The sequence below is a fragment of the Astatotilapia calliptera genome, chromosome 17 (assembly GCF_964374335.1).
Source record: "Astatotilapia calliptera chromosome 17, fAstCal68.1, whole genome shotgun sequence".
NCBI classification, from domain to species: Eukaryota; Metazoa; Chordata; class Actinopteri; order Cichliformes; family Cichlidae; genus Astatotilapia; species Astatotilapia calliptera.
In genome coordinates this window covers 32,641,044-32,664,894 of record NC_137438.1, presented here as the reverse complement: position 1 = coordinate 32,664,894, position 23,851 = coordinate 32,641,044, and the positions used below count along the sequence as shown (strand labels likewise).

Sequence of the window (23,851 nt, the reverse complement as noted above, 5' to 3'; positions counted from 1 at the left end):
TTCCTGAAGCCCCAGAGATTGCAGGTATCCAGTACTGATTTCTGGCCTTGTCCCCTCTGCATAGAGATGTCTTCAGAGTCTCTCAATCTTTTTAATCTTTTTCAAAATTTACTTACTCTTCCAGCCTTAGTATAAATAGTGAAATTTCTCAGTTTAAATATTTGATGTTTTCTGTGTTATACTGTGAATAAACTGTTGGTTAATGGGATTTGCAAATCAGTGCATTCTATTTTCATTTACAACTTACACAGCATCCCCACTGTTTTGAAATTAATGATAAAGCCTTAGATATTTTTACAGCAGCAACGTAGGAAGGCATTAAACAGTGAGCCCACATTTGGAGCTTTAATGGTCAACCAGGCATCAGACTTTAACACAGGAGGCTGGTGTTTGTTTTCTTTCTCCAAGTGACAGCAGCTCCTGAATCATAATGTTTCTTTAAACCTAGTAAATCTTTAATCACAGGTTGGAACAGTTTGTATATTCAACGAGTTAAAAATGCTGACTTTATAATGTTTATTTGAAAATTTAAAATCCTGATAAAGTTAATAGTATAAAAGATGACTGCAGCTTTTAGTACTGAAAAGTAAAAAACAATTCAAATGTGCCTTAAACCTGCATTCACTTTAATCACCAGCAGAGGGGTGCAGGAAGACTTCTGGAAAACATCCCTCTTCTCCCTTTCTGTGACCTCAGAAAACACTTTCCTAGTTTCATCACGAACTTAAGTTTAATCACAAGTTTAAAGTCAAATTGAACAGGGCGTTAGTGTCATTTTGTAAATTATGGTCATTCTAAGGCTTAGGCAGGATATTCTCACTGGCTAACAACTTGCCAATTATAACAACTCCTCGTCCATCACACGTGGTTTCACAATAGAAAGCCCAAGATAAAGGCTTCATAACAGAATTTCACTAACTAATGGGTGACATCGTGGTGGTTATTTCCAGCTTTTATATTATCTGCGGTAAAGATTTGAACATAGGAATTCCTTCTCCTGCAGTTTCTTCCTCTAAATGAGCAGGCAGGCTTTGTGTTCCTCACACTCCATTAATACAATTTTCAGATGGATGGATTTGAATGTAGCCACTCTGACTGCATCAGTTTGTTTTGGATTTTTTCTTATAATTTTAATTCTGTAAAGTTGAACATTTTTGACAGGAATCGATCTACTGTATGTGATTCTATCTGCTTTTAGAGCCAACCCCGAGTGGTCATTACAGGCACTGCAGTTTTCTAAATTCGATTAATTTTATAGCTCTGGCGACTGCTCCTTGGTTTGATTGAAAAAGCTAAAAACTAATACAAAAAATCGTCACGAGCATGTTACTAATTATATGTTACTGCTAGAGAATAACTTGGGGCACCTTATGATCTAGCATATTTGCCTGATATCAGCCTAATAGCTTGAGAATGACTTCAGGAACCACAGTTCCAGTCGCTTTCCCATCCCGTGAATTTTCCCGGTCAGACATTCAACCTTCCAAGAAAATCGAAAACCCCAGCTTTATTTAGAAGCGCACCGCTACTCTGGGTCCGCTACTTTTAAAAGTCTGAACAGTGATCTGAGATGAGGTGCAAGAGTCTAGTCACCTCCCAGATCACTTGATATGATATGATGAGAAATTGATTGCTTTTGTCCAGTGATTCCAAACATGTGCTGAACGCCTTAGATTTGAATCTTGCTGTGGAAAATGTGGCGTAATATCCCTTTATTTTAACGGGTCCTTGCACCGCATCCTTAATAGTAAATAAATGTCAAGAATTCTTCCCTTGCACTTTGCTAAGAGTCATATGACCCAGTCAGCACTAAAGGGGCGGTGCACAGTTGGTGCAAACGGCGCAAGGGGCGGCAGCTTTTTGGAGAATGGATCCAGTGAGAACCCAATAGGACACTTTCGATACTTTTTGGCACTCAGAAGTGAGTTAACGATAACTTTCGTGCCTCCTGGTGTGAATTTGCATGGGTTTTCTGCGGTAAAACCCCGGTACTTATCTCGCAGCTGTAGGGTTTTCCAAGTTGTCTTTGCGGTTTTTATTTATTTATTTTTTTTACCTGGCTCGGGGGAAAGTACGCTTCTCTCAACAACAAAAAAAACCCCAAACTAAAAAGGTTTTCTCTTTTGTTTTAGCCATGATTTTCCTGTAACCAAATACACGGCACGCGTTCTGATCAAAGGCAAAGTGAGTTTTGGCACTCTTTACGCGCGTATCCGCTCCATCTGAGCATCAGCACCAGCGCAGAGCGGATCTACACTGGAAATTTAAAAAAAGAAAAAGAAAAAAAAAGATGACGAATAAGGACATTCAAATTAATATTTGTTTTTTTTTTTTTTTAAAGATTATTAAACGAGTGGAACGTTTTATCTTCCACGCTAGAGACACTGGATCTCCTTTTTGGTGGGATGAGAAGTTGGATTGTAAAACTGAATCTGCTCCCTGTTTTTTTGCAGCGTTAGCAGTAGAGACCACGTCACTCTGTCTACTCCCCCTTTTCCTTCCCTTGTTGGAGCAACATCCACAGCTTAGAAACAGCTGGATAAAGATTTTGGATCAGAAAAGCACAATCATGATGACCGGATTTCGACTAAACCTGTCGCCCCTGAAGGAGCCCCTCGGCTTCGTCAAACTGGTGGAGTGGGTAAGTTGGACGCAAACTATTGTACGCGTATTTTCTGAGTTTTCAGGGAGAGTGTGGGTCCTACCCACAGGACAGGGAGGTCCAGTTCTTCCTTGATTCTTGGGTTTCCCCTTCTCCCTACAGAAGAAAGAAAAACACTAGTTAGAACGTTATAGCAGATTATTAGATTAAGCCTCAAAAGCATGACTACAACTTGATTAAACATTGGTTGAGGTTTGAATTTAAGCCAAGAAGAACGTATATATATGTGTAAGGTTAATTGTTGTTCATTATAACACTAGAAGAAATAAGATAAAAGCACTAATATGGTTAGAATGAAATAATGTAAGGGCTCTAGACAAATGTGTACAGCATTTTTCTAGGACACAAGAAAGTCTGCTGAAGTGGTGCAGATTAGTGCAGCTGGACTTGCCTGCCCTTCAGACAACACAGTTACATATTAATGCATCTTTTACCAATAATTCACCTCCGAGTGACTGCTTGTGGCTGAAACGTTTCAGTTACACGTACACTCACTTAAACATGCAGGAGATTTCTTGCAGAAAGTCCAGCGATCAGTTGTTCTCTGCATAACTGGGTCAGGAATCCAGCCCGGCAACGCTTTCCCTCAGCTGTTCTATTTTTTCATAACACACACAGGCTGGAAGAGCTTTATGGCAACAGTAACACTCAGTCATCTGACTCAGAAAGTGTTGGTTTTATACAACACAAAGTCATTTCTCATTTACGTGGGGCTAGATGATGAAACGTGTGCAGGTATTCACACAATAATAAAGAGGTTTAACCGACATGATGGTGCTAATAGTCCAGGAGAGGACATGGACACAATATGAAGGTTATTCTGTGAAAGGTGTTCTGGGCACGTCCTACTGGGAGGAGCTCCTAGGACAAGCGGGAAAGATTACATCTCTTGGTTGACTTTGGAATGCCCCCCCACTGACCAATCTCCGGAAGAGCTGAAGGAGTTGGCTGGGGCATCTTCCTGGACTTGGACTCTACAATCCAGACTCTGATAAGCAACAAAGAATGGATGGATACACTTTTTGTGACAAACACTACATCCTAACCAAATTTTTCCCACTAAAAGATATTTTTAACATGGAATTAGTGTGTGTGTGTGTGTGTGTGTGTGTGTGTGTGTGTGTGTGTGTGTGTGTGTGTGTGTGTGTGTGTGTGTGTGTGTGTGTGTGTGGGCATCCCCCGCAAACTCTTAAACACACAATCCTACAGACAGCCTACAGAAAGTATCCTGCCTTCAGGTGATAGCACGTTCAGTAGATCTAAGAACAAAATTTAATGTAACATGAAAACTGAAGGTTATCAAACAGGTTTTGTTTTTTATCCAGAATTCATCTCCCTTATAAATTGTTTATTGAATCAAATGCCACTTTATTTGTACTCATATCTGGCACGTCCTGAACAGTCGTACCACCCAAGATGTTATCTCCCACACAGTAGGACACAGGGAGGAGTCTTCAGCATAACAAACGCTACAAGGATGCCCCCATTCCCTCATCGTTGTTTAATAAGAATGATAATAAAGCGTTTTTTCTCTCTTTATGGACTCGTGACTCCACCACATTTCTCTGGCTAAATATGGAGAGCCAGTTTGTGCAGGGCCTCTGGAGGGAAACACAGTGACACGAATAGGTGTGCACACACTCAAGTGGATTTGGGATTCGTGGTCAGACTGACCAGAGCTCTGCGACTACTGTGTGAGAAATGAAGTGCTGATTATACTGCTTTTCTGCCAACGTTTCTAACTTTTTGGGAAATTTGTCTTTCCTTAACAGCTTGTCAAAGTACAGACCCCTCCTTCTGCAAGCACTTAATTCTCTTTCCTTATCAGTTCAGGTCGTTTTTATAACATACAAAAAAACAAATAAATGGTAGCTTCTTCTGCGTATTATGAATAGGTGCTGTGTGTGTGGATTGTTTATTCTCCCTCACAGCTCGATTATGAGCTCTAGTTTCAGGAATGTCCATAATTTGGCACTGAGGGGTTTGCAGATGTTTTGGATGCCAAACAAATGGAGACTAAGGACTGATAAGGTATTGCTGTGTTGCCACAGTTTTTAGAGAGTCACAGTGTTTTAAGAAGATGCCAATGTGTGTTTGGGCTATGCTGGCCCTTGCAGTAGTTCATAAAGGCAGAGACAATTTGAGAGAAGTATGTAATTTTAGCCAAGAAAAAAAGAGAAAAAAAAACAGGAAGTGGCAGTCAGTGACATCTGGAGAAACATCTGGAGAGAAGTCTAGAGGTGTGGGGGTTTGTGGTGTACATAAAGCGTTAAAGGACAGCTGCCCCCGTTGAAAGCACTTTGCAGCGTGACCGTGTGTGATACAGTTTTGCTGACAAAACAGAATTCAGGAAGTGAGTTTGAAGTATTGTAAAGGTTTTAGTTGGTGTGTCCTCCTAAATGGGCCGATTTTTTTGTATGTTTTTCTGTATAAGGAAACATTCTCTATGGGCTCAAAGGCCATTTCTTTGTTTTCATGATGCAAACCACTTCCTGGCCTTCAGTCTGTAGACTCCCTGTACAAGGAGATACAGAGCCAGTTCACATCCACCTTTATCTCAGGTATTATTAATTTGGTGATGGTGGGGGAAAGAACCTCAGTTTGTTTCATGTCATGTTCTGCTTCTTTGGGTTCTCAGAGTGCTGTAGCTTCATCTGCTTATCCTGAATTTGATAAGTGGAAGAAAACGAATGGATTGTTTGGTCTTTAAAAAGCATTTATTTAAAAAAATCCTCATAGTCCAAGGAAGCATGTTGATGAACATCTATGATCAAGAGGGTTAGCAAACTGCATCTGTAACTAAATGGGATGCTAATTAAATACATGCAGGCTATAAATCAGGGGTAGGGAATTCCAGGCCTCGAGAGCCTGCAGGTTTTAGATCTCACCCTGGGTCAACACACCTGAATCAAATGATTAGTTCATTACCAGGTCTCTGGAGAACTTCAAGACATGTTGAGGAGGTCGTTTAGCCATTTAAATCAGCTGTGTTGTATCAAGGACACATCTAAAACCTGCAGGGCACTGGCTCTCGAGGCCTGGAGTTCCCTACCCCTGCTATAAATCATTAAAAAACTGAACATCCCTCCCCTTAGAATATATTTTAGTGCAACTTCACAGTAAACAAGCAAGGTCAAATCACAAATCAAATCAAATCACTTTTTATTGTCACATCACATGTGCAGGCACACTGGCACAGCACATGCGAGTGAAATTCTTGTGTGCGAGCCCCACAAGCAACAGAGATGTGCAAACACAACAACACAAACGAGCAAAATACAAGAATGGCCAACCTGAAACTAATAAATATATGTACAATATATAATAGTGTATGCATTTCTGGATGTGTATACTAAATATTTTCCTACGTGTGTGTGTGTGTGTGTGTGTGTGTATACACATTTTTACAAATTAAATAGTAAAAAAAAAAAAAAAAATAATAATAATAATAATAATAAAATATATAAAATATACAGAGTTGAATATGTGCAAAACAAGTGGCATTTATATACAGTGTGGAGTGCATAATGTTAAAGTTCCAGTAGTGAAGCTGAGGTGTCTATGACGTGTTCAGCAGTCTGATGGCCTGATGGAAAAAGCTGTCTCTCAGTCTGCTGGTACGGGACCGGATGCTGCAGAACCTCCTTCCTGATGGAAGCAGTCTGAACAGTTTATGGCTGGGGTGACTGGAGTCCTTGATGATCCTCCCCGCTTTCCTCAGGCAGCGCTTCCTGTAGATGTCTTGGAGGGAGGGAAGCTCACCTCCAATTATCCGTTCAGAGCACCGCACTACTCGCTGGAGAGCTTTGCAGTTGTAGGCGGTGCTGTTGCCATACCAGGTGGTGATGCATCCAGTGAGGATGCTCTCAATGGCACAGTGATAGAAGGTCCTGAGGATGCGGGGGCTCATGCCGAATCTTTTCAGTCTCCTGAGAAAGAAGAGGTGCTGCTGCGCCTTCTTCACTGTTTTGTTTGTGTGTACTGACCACGTAAGATCCTCAGCCAGATGTACGCCAAGGAACCGGAAGCTGCTCACTCTCTCCACAGCAGCGCCGTTGATGGTGATGGGGGTGTGTACTTCTCTGCACCTCCGGAAGTCCACTATCAACTCCTTTGTCTTTGCGACGTTGAGGGTGAGATGGTTGTCTTGACACCAGTGGGTCAGGGCGCTGACCTCCTCCCTGTAAGCCGTCTCATCACCGTTGGTGATAAGACCCACCACTGTAGTGTCGTCCGCAAACTTCACAATGATGTTGGAGCTGTTAGTGGCTGTGCAGTCGTAGGTGTAGAGTGAGTATAGGAGAGGGCTCAGTACACACCCCTGTGGAGCACCAGTGTTCAGTGTGATGGGGGATGAGGTGATGCTGCCCAGTCTGACCACCTGGCGTCTGTCAGACAGGAAGCTAAGGATCCAGCTGCAGAGGGAGCTGCTCAGTCCTAGATCCTGCAGTTTCCTGTCCAGCTTCGAGGGAACGATGGTATTGAATGCTGAGCTGTAATCTACAAACAGCATCCTCACATACGTGTCTCTCTTCTCCAGGTGTGACAGGGCAGTGTGTAGTGTCAGGGCTATGGCATCATCAGTGGACCTGTTGTGGCGGTATGCAAACTGTAGAGGGTCCAGTGAGTCGGGTAGTGCAGAGCAGATGAAGTCCCTGACCAGCTTCTCGAAGCATTTGCTTACGATGGGGGTCAGGGCTACAGGTCGCCAGTCGTTCAATGAGGAGATGGTGGAGGATTTGGGTACAGGGACGATGGTGGCCATTTTGAAGCAGGCTGGGACTACAGACAGAGAGAGGGAAAGGTTGAAGATGTGCGTGAACACTCCAGCCAGCTGAGCCGCGCATGACCTGAGGACGCGGCCGGGAATCCCGTCCGGACCAGTAGCTTTGCGTGCGTTCACCTTCCTGAAGCACTTCCGCACATCCTCCTCAGACACAGTGTGCGCACTGACGTCATCCGCGGTGCGCACACTGTCCGGTCTCATGGTGTTCGCTGTGTCGAATCTAGCGTAGAATACGTTTAGATCCTCACACAGAGAGGCCGTGGTCTGCGGTGTGCTGGTTTTCCCTCTAAAGTCTGTGATCGTGTTTAGTCCCTGCCACATACTCCGAGGGTTGTCAAACTGTTGTTCCACCCTGTCCCTGTACTCACGTTTGGCTGCTTTGATCGTCTTCCGGAGTTGGTAATGTGCGTGTTTGTAGTCCGATGTGTTCGCGGAGGCAAAGGCGGTGTTCCGTGCCGCCAGTGCCGCGCGAACATCTCCGTTAATCCAGGGTTTTTGATTTGGGAAGGATTTGACTGTTCTGGATGGGACGACATCTTCCACGCATTTCCTGATAAATCCACAGACTGAGTCTGTGTATTCATCAATGTCTCTGGCGGCCACGTGAAGGTGTGGATGTGAGTTAGAAATTGAGGGCACTGCACACTCAGAGAATCATGGGGCACCCAGAAAAGAAACCTGTTGGGAAGGTTTATGTACTACATCATCCAGAGTGACAATAATGAGACTTTGTATCAGGAGGAAATCAGCAATTTGTAGTACAGAGCACAGAAAACAACCTACTGCTTAACAGAAAACAAAACTAAGGATCTGACTACTGATTTCAGCTAAAAGAAAGCAATTTGATGTAGATTAGTAGAGCTGATGAACCTTTTTCAATATGTTTTTACTCACAAAGTTTTATAAACGTAAATTAAATGTGAGAAGAAAAAGGGCATGGCAGGAGTGGGATTTGAACCCACGCCTCCATTTGGAGACCAGAAGTCCCTTTCATGAGGAAGGAGTGAATCCTTGAGTCTGGCGCCTTAGACCACTCGGCCATCCTGACAGCTGTCAAAAGGACTCATGACATCACAACTACACCTAAAGACTTGCACAATCTCAATGTATTTTTCACTTTGCTGTGACTAAGGATGTAGAGGGCTGGTATAAGAGTTAATCTAACATTATTCTCTATCCTTTCTAATTATGGTCAGTTTTCTGTAGCAGGGATATAAAATGAATAAGACTCAGAATCACTGAACAGATTGAAATCAGAAACTACTGTGCCTACATATTTACAGAAGCTGGGCTCCGTTTTCATTCAAAACTCAACAAATTCACAGAGTATGCCATTTCCCTCCAAAAATCCTTTTGCTGATTTTAGCTAAGCATTCGTCCATGTTTCTCCATGGAAATAAGTGGCACATTCTAGTTAAGTATCACACTTTGCAGTTGGATGTCTTCACAAACAGACTTCAGACAGTTTGCACAGGCAGTTAAACCTCCTCCACCCCCTCAGGGTTGTATGCTCAGCCCTCTTCCTGTTCACTCTGTGCACCCTTGACTGCTTTCACAGACATGGAAAGAAACCTGTGTTGATGTTTGCAGACTACGCCTCCATCTTCAGGAGGAAATCAACATTGTTGCATTGTGGTGGACAGAAAACCTCTCAAACTCCATGAAACAAAGGAGCTGATGATTCATTTTAAAAAGAGTCAATCATTCCATGAGTTGTAATCAAACAGCTTGATTGAAATTGGAGAGTAAAAATTTTGTCAGGAATGGGATTTGAACCCACGCCTCCATTTGGAGGCCAGAAGTCCCTTTTTTTGTGGACGGTATCTATCCTTGAGTCTGGCGCCCTAGACCGCTCGGCCATCCTGACAAGCTAGCTGACGGTGTCATCTAAGTCAAGATTGACATTACAAAAACAAGCAAACAATTCTAACTTTAGCCCTTCTCTCTTCTGGGGTTGTATTGATGATCAATACGAAACGTGATTGAGGGAAAATGGAAATGTTGACATGCCTGTCTTTGTCAGCTAGAATTTATTCCATTCATTCCATTCCAATTCATTCTCTCATTATAGTCATAGAAAAATATCAACATAGTGATAAACTGCCTGACAGCAACATAGCTTTGAGTCTCATAGTGGAAGCAAGAACTAATTCTTCCCTTTCTTTGTCACTCAATTATTTAAACATGGGGCTTGAACCCATGACCCCGAGATTAAGAGTCTCATGCTCTGCCATATGAGCTAGCTGGGCTGTGAAGCAATGTTACAACACTGGTCTCAGTTTAGTTTAGCTAATGGTACTATGCCTCCTGCTTGCAAACTCATCTGGACTAAATTATGGATTTAAAGGGTTTGAAAACATGGTATAAAAGAGATCAAAGAGTGAGTTGCATACCTGAAGCAGCAGGCTTTTGTGTATCATTCTATTGTAGTTGTTTAATTAAAAAAATAAGTCCAGTATTATAGAATGTAACCAAAGGCACCCGCGGTTGCCTTTGAGGGTGCAAAACGTTTCGTCGACATTGTTGTGTTCGTTGGGGAGAAAAGTTACAAACATACAGTACAGCTCTTCAGAGTCAAACTACTAGCGATCAAAGATTTATGTCAACTTGACAAACTGAACGCATTCTGTACTGTACAGGAGACACGGCACGAGATTGATTGACAATGGTCTACAGCCAATCAGGACACAGAACACAATGCGCTGAAAGAAAAAAAAACATGCAAAAATTGCACCAAAAAAAAAAAAAATCTGTGAAACAGCGAGACCGCGAAAGATGAACCGCATTATAGCAAGGGACCACTGTAACTAAAAAACACTCTACCCTGCTTTATCTCCTATTTCGCACCCAATGGGACTGCACTTACAGAATTAACATTGTCCTGTATTTGAAAAGGCTGGAAACTAGCATTTGAGTAAATAAATGCTTCCTCAATTACCCTTTTTTTAAAGACATGAAAAGCCACTGTCATCATTTATTTACAGCCTTTTACAAAATCATCCTTCTTGTGGGGGCAGCAGCCTAATCAGAAGTACCCAGACACCCCAATGCTCTGCCACCTCCAGCTCTTCCAGGGGGACACCAAGGCATTCCCAAGAGATAGTTTAAAGTAGCTTAGGACAAAAATATGGTTGCATATAAGATTACCACAAGAGACAAGCAAAGTTAGTAACTAGATAATAATTTTAGTGTAATATTTATTAGCCAAAGAAAGACCCACAGATTTCCATAAATAGTCGGTGGAGACCAAAACAGAGGAAAAAGGAAATTGAAGTTTACTTCAAGATTACCGTGAAGCCAGATACAGAATTCCAAATGTAAGTTACTATTGCATATCGTTGCAGCATGTCTGCTAGATGTGCAAACATGGAAGCCTCTATTTGCTGTGATCTTCACCATATTAACTGTTAAATGCAACATTGGTGGTCACAGGGCAGTCAAAAATCTAAAAGTCATAAATCTAAGAGATATTTATTTATTGCACTAAAATACAAACCTTTCCGCGACACATGGTGCCTATTTTCACTTGAAATCATTGTTACCCATCATGCTGCTCAGTGATTTCTATTATCACTGGTTAACCTTGTTTAAAGGTTGAGCTGAGTGGCAGCCACCCTCACTAAAAGAATTCTGTTTGTGTTGGTTTAAAGGGGAGCATTAGTGTCACATGGTCAGCAGGCTGAATCAGATGCTTTTCTGCAAGAAAGAATTTAAGAGCTGAGTGGCAGGATTAGTGAAACCATGCAAGTCACATTTTTACGTTTTGAAAAAATGATGTGGTTCTTTAAAGGAAATACTTGATTTGTGCTGTCATGTTTTTTTCTGTATCTTTTTTCAATGGCAAATAGAAAGTCACTGACCCAATATTTGATCCTCTCTTTCAAATTCTTGAAACTCTTCTTTTATGATCCTGTAAAAATTGCTCAGTTGTTGTATTTTTTCAGGCAATTCTTTATATTGAACATGCTGATCATAATCCCACCACTTAGAAATTCTCCAGAGCCTATGCTTTCCTGGTTTTGATGTTATTAATAACTTTTTTCTCATGCCACTATCTTCTTACTGTCCAAACAGCTCACAGCCATATTTGCTTTTGGCTGCTGCGGTGGATTTTCAGGGAAGAACGTCATATCTATCCTCTGTGGCGATGGCAGTAATGAAACTCTCAATGCCATGTATCAATACCCATTTAGGTGAGCATTTCAACATATTTAATTTTCACGTACAGTTTAAGTTAATTATATAAGAAATTACCCATTTATTCTGTCTATTCTGTATCATTCCCAGGTTAAGCCAGTTCCCGCTCATTGATAAAAATACGACCCTTTGTAACCACTCTGTCACTACAACACACATGATGGGAGACTCGGCCTCCTCGGCGGAGTTCTTTGTAGGTGTTGGCATTGTTTGCTTCCTTTACAGCATGGCAGCTCTGCTGGTGTATTTAGGCTACATGCACGTCTACAAGGACTCTGACTTTGGACCCATTTTTGTGAGTCTTGATCTTGCCTCCTGTAATCGTCCCAGTTGATGCAAGGCCTGATTTGAAATGTATTGAAATTGTTCATGTATTTACCCTCCTCTCCAGGACTTTGTGATCACAGCGATCCTGGTTTTCCTGTGGCTGGTGTGTTCATCCGCCTGGGCTAAAGGCCTGCAGAATGTAAAGAGTGCCACAGACACTGAAGGCATCAGTGGCACGCTGGCACTCTGTAAGGGTAGCAACATCACCTGTGAGGTCACGGAGTTTGCTAACATGCGGACCCTCAATATATCTGTGGTGAGATGAAATAATAATCAGCTGATATTAACTGTTTGCTGATATATGATTATCAGCATTTATAAGTGCCAATAAATGAAAATGTGTAAAGCATAGAATAGACAGGAGCAGCACCTTTGATTGATGTTTCATCGTTTGTCCACCAGAGGGCATGTTTGGAATGGCAACAAATGTTCGGGAAATCTGTTTCTGCTTTGTGTGTTTGAAAGCTAAAAAAATATTGGTTTTAACATTACTAAATATTGCATTGATATAAAAAAAATATTTCTAATGATTATTTTTTTGTCTATATTATCCAGGTGTTTGGCTACCTTAACATGCTTGTGTGGGCGTTCAATGCTTGGTTTGTGTACAAAGAGACTCGCTGGCACTCCCGGAAATTTTCATCCCAACCTGGACCAGGAAGGCACCAGGTCCCTGCGCCAATCTAACATACAGATACACACAAAGACTCAGTACAAAACACAGAAAACATGCACATGCCACATACAGAAAATCACCCTTAAGTGCACGCACGCACACACATACACATACACACACATACACATACAAAAAGTATGCGTGCATGTTAAGTACACGTGGAGAAATGAAGAGATTTTAACACATAAACACACACACACAAATACTCTGTGAAAGTGATGAAGACACACAAAGTGAAGGATCAATGGGTAGCTCATATTAAACTGCTGACTGCAGTTAAGTTTTGCAGCAGTACAGATTTGCATTGGTGTTTTGTAACCCAATATGACCTGATGTGGTATCAGGTGGTAGACAAGAAGCCATCCACACACAATAGCAGCACCAATGCAACAAGCATGCCAAATCCTTTTAAATGCGCCGCTGATCGAATCCTATGACCTGATTTGGTCTTCATAGAAGTATTGGAGTTTATGAGGTTTATTACACTTATTTTTACACAGATGAACATAAGGTGCTCAGCCCTTTCTCTGTGACACCACACTTGGACATTTTATTTTCTAAGATCTAAGATCATCTGCTTTAAGGGCAGTGTGAAAAGCACATTTTATGACTCCTTGTTAACCGTAACTAAATGTGTTTATTTACAAAAGTGAGTGTGATCGATATTGCAAAATGTAATATACATTTTGCCTTGTATTTGCACATTTTTCAAAAATATTTGTAGATTAAAAAGATATGCCTCATTCCAAAACCATTTCTTTTACATCAGTTAACTGACTCCCTCATACCATCTAGTGTCAGAAAGAGGGAATCACTGAAGTCTCTATGAAACTCGACTCATGCCAACCATTTATCCTTACGGATTTTTCTTTGTAAAAAACAGGCAAGCAGCCTGACCTAGTTTATTTCCAAGGTTAAAATAACTGTAGTCTAGGACCTTTTTATTTTGCACTGATGAGGTGCTTGTGTGATTTTATCAATGTTGCATTAAAGGAACAATTCACCCTCAAAATCAAATATACATTTTTTTCCCCAGGCGTACTACCATGTGTCCAACAAACAGGGCACAACCTGTCTGTTTACATCCTGTCACGGTGTCAGTCAGCTAAGCAAATATGTAAATTTGATTTTTGATGTGAATTGTCTCTTTAAGCACTGTGAGCATAAATCCATGAAGAATACTTGAGAGTTGCTTTCTTTAATCCAAATGCAGTGCAGTCACACTTTTCTTCAAAGGTACCAGTTAAAGCATTTTCAACTTTCTTGTTAATTTCATCACTTTTTGCAGCGAAAATATTCAGCCAAAGCGCTATTTTCTTTTATCCTGGTTTAAGCTTCCTACATATCTCTTATGTGATTTTTAAGCCTGTTATTGTGCCGTTGTTTAAACTAGTCCATCCTGTTCTCCATAGTTGTTTTGGTTTTTTTTCCCCAGACCAAATGGTGAGCTGGTATTGTGTTTTAAGTACTGTGTCGTATTTTTGTATCATTTCTCATTTTCAGTATATCCAGATGTGTTTTTTGATTATTATTATTTTTTCTCCTTGTCCTTTCTATTGTGTTTTGACTGTCTCTGTGTAGGGTGGTTTCATTCCTTCTATTCCTTTAACTTTAAAGTTCAGTGAAACAGCAAGTGTCTGGTGTACTGGTTATGCCACTGCACTCCTGTAATCAGCTATAGCTTCTTCTTTTTTTTAATGATTCCTTTACATTTAACCTGCCAATTTTTCTTATGCAATGCACTCTGTCACATGCACAATTTGGATGTACTTTTTTCCAATAAAAAAACAAAAAAATGAGGACGTTTCTTTTAGTCTTTGTATGAATGCAAGCCTACATTCATTCCCACAAGAGAAGCCTTTTAAAATAAAAGAACTATTTCACTTTTGTGTCACTAAAGTTTTTGTTATATAAGAAACCCCCCCCCCACAAAACCAGTAGCATGTAACACAAAACCAGTAGCGTGTCCTCTGCTGAGTGTAAAAATAGCACTCTGTGTTTCCTATATTGTCCTGTGACCTTCTGATCGGCCGTTGGACCTCGATGTGGGGAAATAAACACAACACTGTGACTGAGTCATCTTTTGTGTGTGTGTGTCAGGAAGCAAGACAGGAAGGATTGTGTTTAAGCACAGATTATAATGTAAGAATGCACAGACTCGGTGCTTGTGTCTGTATCTCATCTGATTGACACATCAGCGTAAACTAATCAAGTCAATTTCCTTGCCCTCATTTCTGAGCTGTCATTTCCTTGTAATCTCCGCCATTCTCTGTCTTTCTCACGCCCCCTCTGATTTGCCTAAAAAGATGACTGTATGTTGTGTGTGATCTGAATCCATTTGTTCTGTTCAGGTTTCAGAACACAAGACCGATTTGCAATCAAGTGGGAGTGGAAGTGTATGTAACAGAGAGTACTTAATCCCTAATCATCGCTGTCATACTGGAAACGACAAACATATTGTGAGAAAAGGGACACAATCGTGATTTATTTTTCTTTGGCAAAAAATGTGTGTGTGTATATATATATATATATATATATATATATATATATATATATATATATATATATATATATATACACACACCTTAAAATAAACTCACAAAGAGCACCTCATCTCTGAGATCATCCAAAATCATTTATAAGTAAAAACATGATTTACTTCAGAAGATATTATTAATGTTTTAAAAGTACACCAGTCGATTGTTTGGTACTTCTTTGCACAGTGAATGCAGCTTCTCTTTTTAACCACAAGAGGTCATTGTAATGCCATGAGCTCAACCTGCACAAGCCTATTGTATTGAGCTATTAGTGTTCGGGTATATAATTGAGGGTGAAAGCATTGAGAGCTTTGTGAACTAATCAAAGGATTTCAAAGGTAACTCTATATTGAACTGGAATAAATGATGTAACTTGATTACTGGGTAGTGTAGTCACATTTTTCATTTTGAATGAGCTGAAATCATCCTATGAATGATTTGGAGAGAGCATTACAATAATTGAACCTGCTTGATATGAAAGCAATTTCTCAGAGTCAGTTTGAGGTAAGAATTTTTTAACCATAGATATAGATTTTAAGTGATAGACATTAGTTGTAGCAATCCTATTGATATGATCGTCAAAACTGAATTCAATGTCCAGAAATAATGCCAAGGTTCCTGACATGTTCACTGTGTTTCAGAGAAGATGAGGATAAATAATGAATGGAGATAAAACATAAAAAGATTTCTTCTTCTTTTGGTTGCTCACTTCAGGGTTCACCATAGCAGCAGATCATCTTCCTCCATCTGGCCCTATCCCTAGCATCCTCTTCTCGCATGAATCTTTTCTGAGGTCTTCCTCTTTTCCATCTGCCTTTCAGCTCCATATTCAACATCCTTGGCTGAATATATGAATATATCCACCACCCCTCCTCTCGACATCTCCAAACCATTTCAACTTGCCTCCCTAACTTTGTCCCCAAACCACTCAACCTGAGCTGTCCCTCCAATAAACTAAGACCAAGGATCTTTCCCCAGACATCATCGTAATATTAGACAAAGATAACCTGAGTAAAATTCAGCTTTTAATTTAATTTTAGTTTGCAGCTTTTAATCCAAACCTACTAGGCCCTGAGTGAAAACGTAATTGGCCCATAAACCTAATAACTGGTTGTGCCACCCATGGCAGCAAGTACTCCAGTCAAGTATTTGTGATAACTGCCAATGAGACTTGGACAGCTTGTTTAAGGTCACAGAAAAGCATTTATATCTGCATTTTAATCGACTTTTGACTCCAAAAACTTCCATCACACTGCCAACACCATTTTTGCCTTTTGGTGAGATGTTATTTTTATGAAATGCTGTCTTGGGGATTATCAAGAGTTTTTTGTGTTCTTCTTGCTCAGCAGTTGTTTTCTCCTTGGAACTCTCCCATGATGTCATTTTTGCCCAGTCTATTTCTAATTGTTGAATAATAATTGTGTATATAGCTTTTCTGCTGTAATAAATGATATCAATATTCAAAAATTGTCTGATATTAACTTAGTTTGATTGTCTGAAACATGTAAACGTGACAACCTCAGACATAATGAGTACTTTTCACAACACTGTAGAGAGACAGATGGACTTTAAAAATATAGATTTTTAAATTTAGCAGTATTGGCTGAATACATCGAGGTAATTTCTAATATTTTCCCCCCATGAAGATAGTTTTTCTTAGCTTTTTGAAGGGCAAATATTACTAAAACATGCTATTGCAAAAATACTTTAAAAAAAGGCATTTATTTATTTATAACGAAGCCTAGTGTAATATTTAAATTATGGAAATGGTGATGATGGGTTTTTGGCTTTACCTGAACTATGCTGAACTTTTGAACTGGTGAATAACCATACTGTACCTGTCTTTCAGCCCCTCAACCGCCCCCGCCGATAGTTGCCGGACAACGCCGAAGCCTGACGAGAACGACGTCAGCATATCTCGTTCTTTCGTTTTTCGCCTGCTGCGTGCGAAGGAGAGGCAGAAAAAACGGCTCTCAGCAAAGCAACAAGAAGGAAGAGCAATGGCGACACTGGATCGCCAAATACCAAGTCCGGATACATTCCTTTGCGAGCCTTGGTCTTCCTTCGTCAGTGCGGCTAAATTACGTTTTGTTGACTGTAAGTTCGCACGACGGGTAGCGTTGTTATTTTTGCGGACAAACTGTCGGGAAGTGCGTGGTCCAACTGTCTGTGATTGAGTTGAGTAAGCTCCTCCACCATGCAGGGTGTCTGTCAGAGCGCAGCAAAGTAACTGTCATAATATTACTACGAAATGCAATATTGATGTGTTGCTTTAACAGTCGTGCACAAATGCGCGCGAGCAAAGCTATCGGTTACCGCTCGGAGTTTGTGTCGTTGTCGCGTGCAGTAATGCTATCCCCCAACTGTCCAGCTGTAAGTTTGTTAGCTTTGACAGCTCCACTTGATTTAGGAAGCCAGCGTAGGCGCTAGCAAGCTAATGCTATCCTCTGGTGGTAGCCAGCCCCGGAGCAGGAGGAGCGGCAGTAGGGCTCCACGCATGGGCCCCCCAAAGTTTCCTGAAAGCCCCTGCGTGTTTCTAAGTGCTTGTTTTGTTTGTTCAGACGCAGACCCGTCCTTGGATAACAGCGAGAAAGAGCTTTACTGCCTTGGTGAAGCCGTGAAGCTCCGCAGAGAAGGTAAGGGAAGTTAGACTACTAGATACGGTGGTTGTTTGTTATTGTTTTGTTGCACATGCTGTGGAGCATTAATGGTGCCATCTTTGACCACTTCTCTCAGAAATCTTATTTATCTTGCATGGCTGCTGCTGTACTTTATATTTACAGGTCGTGTGTGTGTTTTTCTGATTGCAGGTGTGTTTTACAGTAATCTGGGACTGAAAATGATTTTTTTCTCTACTTTGATCGATTAATCGCTTCAAAATAAAAGGTTCGAATTGTGAAAAAATACCGACACAAATTTATTAGAGACCAAGAAGATATATTTAGATATTTAACTGAAACTGACATATAGTTTAGAAGCAAGGGGAGTCTTGTTTACTTGCATATAATACAAGAAAAGGCTTAAATCTGCAGATTTGAGAAGCCATAAACACATTTGTTCGATTTCTAACTTTGAAATAGACTAAAATTGTGAAATCATTAAAGTAGGGAATTAAATGGAATCTACTATGTTGTTCTGGATCTTCCATCATCAGATATTCTTACCCCAAACAAGGCAAAAGAAGAGACTGCATTGATGATGTCTTTGTAGAGCTTTTAATTGAAACATTATGGAAGGTATATAATTGAAAAACTGCTAAGTGATCTATAGAGTCTTGGCAAAGCTATAGCAAATTATAGGATCAATATTTTTTGCTTCCTGTGTCACATATTTACACTGCCTAAACCATCAACAGCAAACAACTATGCTTGAATGTGATGGGCTATTATTTGTTGTATTTGTATCTATGTGTTGGAGGGTGATGGTTTCAATCAGTGACTCATAATCTGTTAGATTGGTTTAGCTTGTGTGCAGCCGTCGGTTTTGTGCATGTGAAGAGCGTGCCCCTGAGCAGGCAGTATGTGCCTCCCTGCTACCCTCCTTAGGGACAGAGCCAAAGGGCTTCCTTCACACCTCACCATGTATAAATACCCATGGGAGCACGCGCTGCACACTAACACAGTTGAGTCATCCCTGAGAGGTTAAGCGTGCTGTAGCCCTCGTAGGAGCACACTGACGCACATGCAGAGCCGGGGAAACTCTTCTCAGTCTCACTGGTCAAATACCAAAAGCCCCCTCCCACACACACACACACACACACACACACACACACACACACACACACACACACACACACACACACACTCTATCAAACACACTCTCACATGCCTCCTCTTCCCCTCTCTCAGAGCCAGACTAGAGCGGTGTTTCCAGAATTGCTGGTCTGTTGGCAACATGACACTGAGTGCTGCTGAGAGTGATATGCAGACACACGCTCACGAGCCTCACAAGTCTCACGAGCCTCACAAACACAGGGAAACATTGCTTTAATGTTTTATTTGTGAATTTGCATCAACTACTAAGTGATTCATCATTGATTCATATATTATGTGTTAACCCACTTGACTTCATCTGCATGTGTGCACATTTCTAAATACGGAGGCCAGTTTGGCAGTGACTGATGTGTGGTGCAGGTCATTATGGTTGTCTCTTTTGTCTCTCTTTCACTCCCTGTGTGCAGTGGAGTTAATGCCAACCAAAATCAGCTTAGTTTTATTAGTCCAGCAGCCTCTGCTGTCCTTCATCTTGAAATAGCAGTTTACTACTCACTTTATTCGAAATGGGATTCGCCTAAAACATGACATTATTATGGCAATGTTTTGGGTGACAATTTAGTGAATGTAGGTGTTCTTTGACTGTATTCATTGCTATAAAAAATGATTGATTACACTGTATTATGATTTAGCATCTCTGTAAGCATGCTTTAACAATTGTCCCTCACCAAACCTACCTGGAATGGGAACACTGTTTGCAGCATTCTCACCTACAGGGTGACTTATGATATTGTATAAGCTATGATAAAATACTGTGCATTGTCTGTGGCGCTTCCTCTGATGTTTGAAACTTTTAAGTTAAGTTTGGTAAGTCACAGTTTAAGAACAGTTGTTTCCAGATGTGCTGTTGCAAGGGTCAGTGGTGTGCCATGAGTCATGTCGAAGTGTGCCGCTGGAGTTTCTGACAGCCGTGCAGGAATTTCTGAATTTAGTTCATAAAACGGAAACAAAAAACTTTTTGTACAAGAGAAACTCAGTCCAGTCACTCAGTTTCTAAACACCTGCAAAGAGGTTAATAAATGGGCGAAGGGGTCACTTGTGAAGCAAACAAAACCTACCAAGCAGTGAGACTAAAGAAATAAACTAGTACATACCCACACTACTGCGTTATTTGGTCTGCTTGTCCTTTTTCATTATGGCTTTATATTTCCATTGTTTAATTTTTAGTAATAAATGTCAATAACATGAGCCTGAGAAAAAAGCATATAATGAAATATTGGTTAAAAAGGTCTCTTTTTTAATTTACTTTATTTATTTATTTATTTTTAATTTTTGTGGGCTAGACTGACTCTCATGCCTCAGAATCCCTTTTACCATAAATTCATTTGTTTTTATTTATGTAACTTTTATTGTAACTTTTACTTCAGAAGTTGTCATGCCTAATGATGTATAGTAATACTGATACTGTAAAGCTAACAATAAAAAATAATCAATATTTGCTGAATTAGATGTTACTGTTATGATAGTATTACAAGGTCTTATAAGTGCATAAACACTACAAATAGGTCGTTTTAGGATCGTGATGACGCCATATTGTCTAATATAGATGAGAAGTTTCAGGCCTGGGATGTACTTGTATTAAAAAGCTGGGTTGATCAATTCTTGGATATGTGTCTTGCAGACAAAAACCAGACAGAGAGATTTTGTGTATTATAGTAAGAGACTTCGATACTTAGCTGCCAGTTTTATGGCTTCATCTGAACTGGGGATGCCAGCAGGTCTCAGCCCAAGTGCAGATGGTTGAAGGAAATGGTTACTTGGTGCCAGGCACACTAAAGAGGTCCCTGGAAACTACATATTCCCTTTAAGGGAACCTTTATTTACCTTAAAAGAGCACTGGCTGTGAAACCGAGACAGGAAGTTGTTAGTTTGTGCGAAATGGTTTGATAAGGCCATAGAAGTAGGGTATAAGCTAGTTGAGTGGTAAAAGTTTTGGAAAACTGAATGATAGCTCCTTGGACTATTATCCTGTCATACCCGGATTGCACAGACACGATGTATGCTCAAATATGCTTGCAAATGTTATTTATAAAGACAAAAATATTAAAAAGTCTATATTTAACCAGAAATAAAGGTTTTAATAATTTCAGAGGAAAACTGTGAAAATAAATCATTGATTAACTATAAAAATTAACCTTGAGATTGAGATATAACCTTTAAAAAACACCATGGATTAGAAGCATCATCAAAATGAAAGTCTGTAAGCACAAAAGAAACAAGTGAAAAACTTTGATTCCTCTGTTCTTTATTAGAAAATGTTAAAGTTTTAGTCTGGATGGTAAATTGTAAATACACTCTGGCAACATTGATTTTCTAGTAAAACCATCAACCCTACTCTTACATTAAACCAGACTTTTTTAATGTTCACATAATTTCGAAAGGAATGGTCTGAATTAAACTGTACCGTTAGGTAGAAGTGGCTTTCAGTAGCGTTGCAATCATAAAATGTTTAAAACTACTACTTAACCTTTCCACAGCTCATTTGTAAACACTTTTCGTGACATTATGTCTTTACAGTTTTATTGTTGGCACCAATCAAATGTTTAACCAGCATGTTGAACTTTGTATCTGGGACATTTTTAAAAGAGGTGAATTTGGCTGTACGGGTGTGCGTGTGTGCAGACTAAGTTCTGCAACATTAGCTGCCTGCCAACGCTAGTCAGTTTGTTTATACTATCAGAGCTTTTGGTGCCGGAGCAATAATTATCTGGTGAGGCTGTTCACAGAACAACTTAAGCTGAATTTGTCAATCTCGCACATTGCCGCCTCTGGAATGGTAATGGTGCAAAATGGAAACGCGATCCAGAGATAAGTTAATTGATTTATCCACAGAGCAGAGTTGCTGCTTGTTACAGTTGCCTTAATACTTTGTTAGTGAACCAACCCTTCCTTAGTAACCACTTTTGTTTTGTTTTTGATTTTTTTAAATGAATATTGTGTAGGATTCTTTCCATACACTCATTTTGCAATAGTAAACTGATTAGCTTTACTGATCACTGACTAATGATGGATCACTTCAGTTGCGCGAAACATACTCATTCACTACTGAGTGATGTTTTTGGAGTCTGCTTTTTTGGCCTGTCAGTCATTTGGCAGACTGTGGCAGTTGGCACACACTCACACAGACATAATTCAGACTGAAGAAATATGCACTTAGTTTGCATTTGACTTGGCAGTTGCAGAGGGAATTACTTCCTTTTTGTTGTTGTTTTCTTTTTTTAAAGTGCTCTGTTTTTTGATGTTGCTCTATACATTGGAATTTGCGAAATGCCAGAAAACAAAAATCGAGTCATAGTTTTACGTTGTCTTGGCAAAAGTTTCCTAATAATGAGAGCGTGTGCTCATTTCCTCCGAAAACGATCACAGGAAAGACACGAACTGTGCTGATCAACTTGTAAACAAAAAACGGTTCACTTCAGTTGCTTATATTACATTTTTACCTCGTATCAATGTGTTGACAGCACTCACATTATTTAAAGGTTGCTTTTCCACACAGAACCGCTGGCCTGTTAACATACTGTGGTATCAATCAAGCAATTCTTTGAAAAAGCAAACAGTATAATTTATTTGTTGGTGAATGAAATGGAGTTCTTTGTTTGTCAAACATTAGAAGAAGAGAGTTTGAATTGTGGCCTAAATCCAAGAGCAATGGTTCGATTTGTGTGTGGGAAATATTCTCCTCTTCCAGATGGGCTTGTTCAAAGCATCTGCCGACTACTTTACTGCAACTGTTGAGCAACAGATGTGGAGCTGTTTTCCATTGCAGTGCTCATCAGATTGAATAGACATTGCTTGGAATTTATGGTCAGTTTTATTTGCTTAATAGTACAATATCCTAGCTTTCATTCTGCTTTATCACCAAATATGCTTCCCAGTGACTATTAAGCATTTCAAGCATTAAGTGATTACTCTGAAGTAATCACTTAATGACAGCCTCAGTATGTTGTATGTTAACCTATTGAGTAATGACCTTTTATGCAAATGCACAGAGGCACCGTCAGTCACCAGAGTGACGTGTTCTGCACCACAAATGACAGAATGAAAAGTCATACTCAAGCCAAAAGTGACTCTAAAAATCTTTTTAGTTTTTTTGGGCTTTGGTAATGGAACTAAATTGTTTTTATTAGCGTCAAACAAGTTTTTAAATGAGGCTTGGCTGACATGTTCTGGGGAGTTCATTTCTGAGCATAGTATTTTTCAGTCTCAGACCTAATAGCAATAGCCATGCTTTTGTTTTGCTGTGTATTACTGAGCAACATGAGTCTGGGCCCCGTGTAACTTTTTTCACATTTACTGGCGTTTCACCTCAGAAATAAAGACACCACATCATTTGCGAACTGACTTAACCACAAATAGATAAGCCAAACTGGAAAGGTCACAAAGGTTTCGCATTAGTCAGTAATATATGTGTCCTAGATGTAATTTGCATTAATTATCTGTGGGATAAATGTTCAAGCATTGTGTGTTGGAGAGCTAAAGCAGGGTATAAATAACAATAAGAATAAATAAAAAAATATATTGGTTATCAGTATTGGGTATTCAAACATCTGCATTGGTATCGGTATAGGAGTGATTATATACAATAGTGCCAGGGGATTTGTGCACTGTGTACAAAGATTTTTGCTGCTGCTAACATTTAAAATAAAGTGAGTACTGCTTCAAGCTCTAATTTTTAGGCTGCAGAGTTGAATTATTTTTTCTTATCAACTGTAGCATATAGCCTGTATCCAACAAAGACTAGCCTGGCCCATTAGTTCTGTAATGTGCGTTCCATGTTTGAACCACCATTAGCCCCAGCTCATTTGTCTCTTGAGGTTTTGTCTTGCTGAATTAAACATAAGCTCCTCCTTTGTGTGCGAGTCTGTGCTTAAAAGTATAGTCTTAAGTGAGCGA

At 40.1% G+C, this 23,851-nt stretch overlaps 2 protein-coding genes and 2 non-coding genes across 5 annotated transcripts in view; 2 read left to right on the top strand and 2 right to left on the bottom strand.

Moving 5' to 3' along the window:
- The first annotated feature begins 1,612 nt into the window (after nucleotides 1–1,612).
- Nucleotides 1,613–14,447, top strand: sypl1 (synaptophysin-like 1). Its single transcript, XM_026147830.2, has 6 exons — nucleotides 1,613–1,921; nucleotides 2,454–2,641; nucleotides 11,523–11,641; nucleotides 11,736–11,940; nucleotides 12,037–12,228; nucleotides 12,528–14,447. The coding sequence occupies exons 1-6, from the start codon at nucleotides 1,756–1,758 to the stop codon at nucleotides 12,657–12,659; spliced, it is 1,002 nt and encodes a 333-aa protein (XP_026003615.2). The 5' UTR covers nucleotides 1,613–1,755; the 3' UTR covers nucleotides 12,660–14,447.
- trnal-caa (transfer RNA leucine (anticodon CAA)) lies at nucleotides 8,386–8,496 on the bottom strand. The gene is made up of 2 exons: nucleotides 8,459–8,496; nucleotides 8,386–8,431 (listed from the first exon to the last, which is right to left on the bottom strand). It is a non-coding gene; the product is annotated as a tRNA-Leu (tRNA).
- Nucleotides 9,204–9,315, bottom strand: trnal-caa (transfer RNA leucine (anticodon CAA)). Its single transcript has 2 exons — nucleotides 9,278–9,315; nucleotides 9,204–9,249 (listed from the first exon to the last, which is right to left on the bottom strand). It is a non-coding gene; the product is annotated as a tRNA-Leu (tRNA).
- Nucleotides 14,448–16,910: 2,463 nt separating the features above from the next.
- The window catches only part of atxn7l1 (ataxin 7-like 1), a 30,972-nt gene continuing 24,031 nt past the window's right edge, over nucleotides 16,911–23,851 (top strand). Inside the window, exons 1-2 of one of the 2 annotated variants that reach the window (XM_026146834.2) lie at nucleotides 16,911–17,282; nucleotides 17,747–17,821. In XM_026146834.2, coding sequence (XP_026002619.2) covers nucleotides 17,186–17,282; nucleotides 17,747–17,821 — 172 coding nt within the window. In that variant the 5' untranslated portion in view covers nucleotides 16,911–17,185. Of the gene's footprint in view, nucleotides 17,283–17,746; nucleotides 17,822–23,851 lie in introns of those variants that run through there. The other variant, XM_026146836.2, reaches the window with a different exon arrangement.

Coding starts and splice junctions, on each gene's coding strand:
- sypl1 (XM_026147830.2), top strand. CDS start 1,756: ATGTCAAGAATTCTTCCCTTGCACTTTGCTAAGAGTCATATGACCCAG. Junction 2,642..11,522: donor TCGTCAAACTGGTGGAGTGG/GTAAGTTGGACG, acceptor CTGTCCAAACAG/CTCACAGCCATATTTGCTTT. Junction 11,941..12,036: donor CTGACTTTGGACCCATTTTT/GTGAGTCTTGAT, acceptor CCTCCTCTCCAG/GACTTTGTGATCACAGCGAT.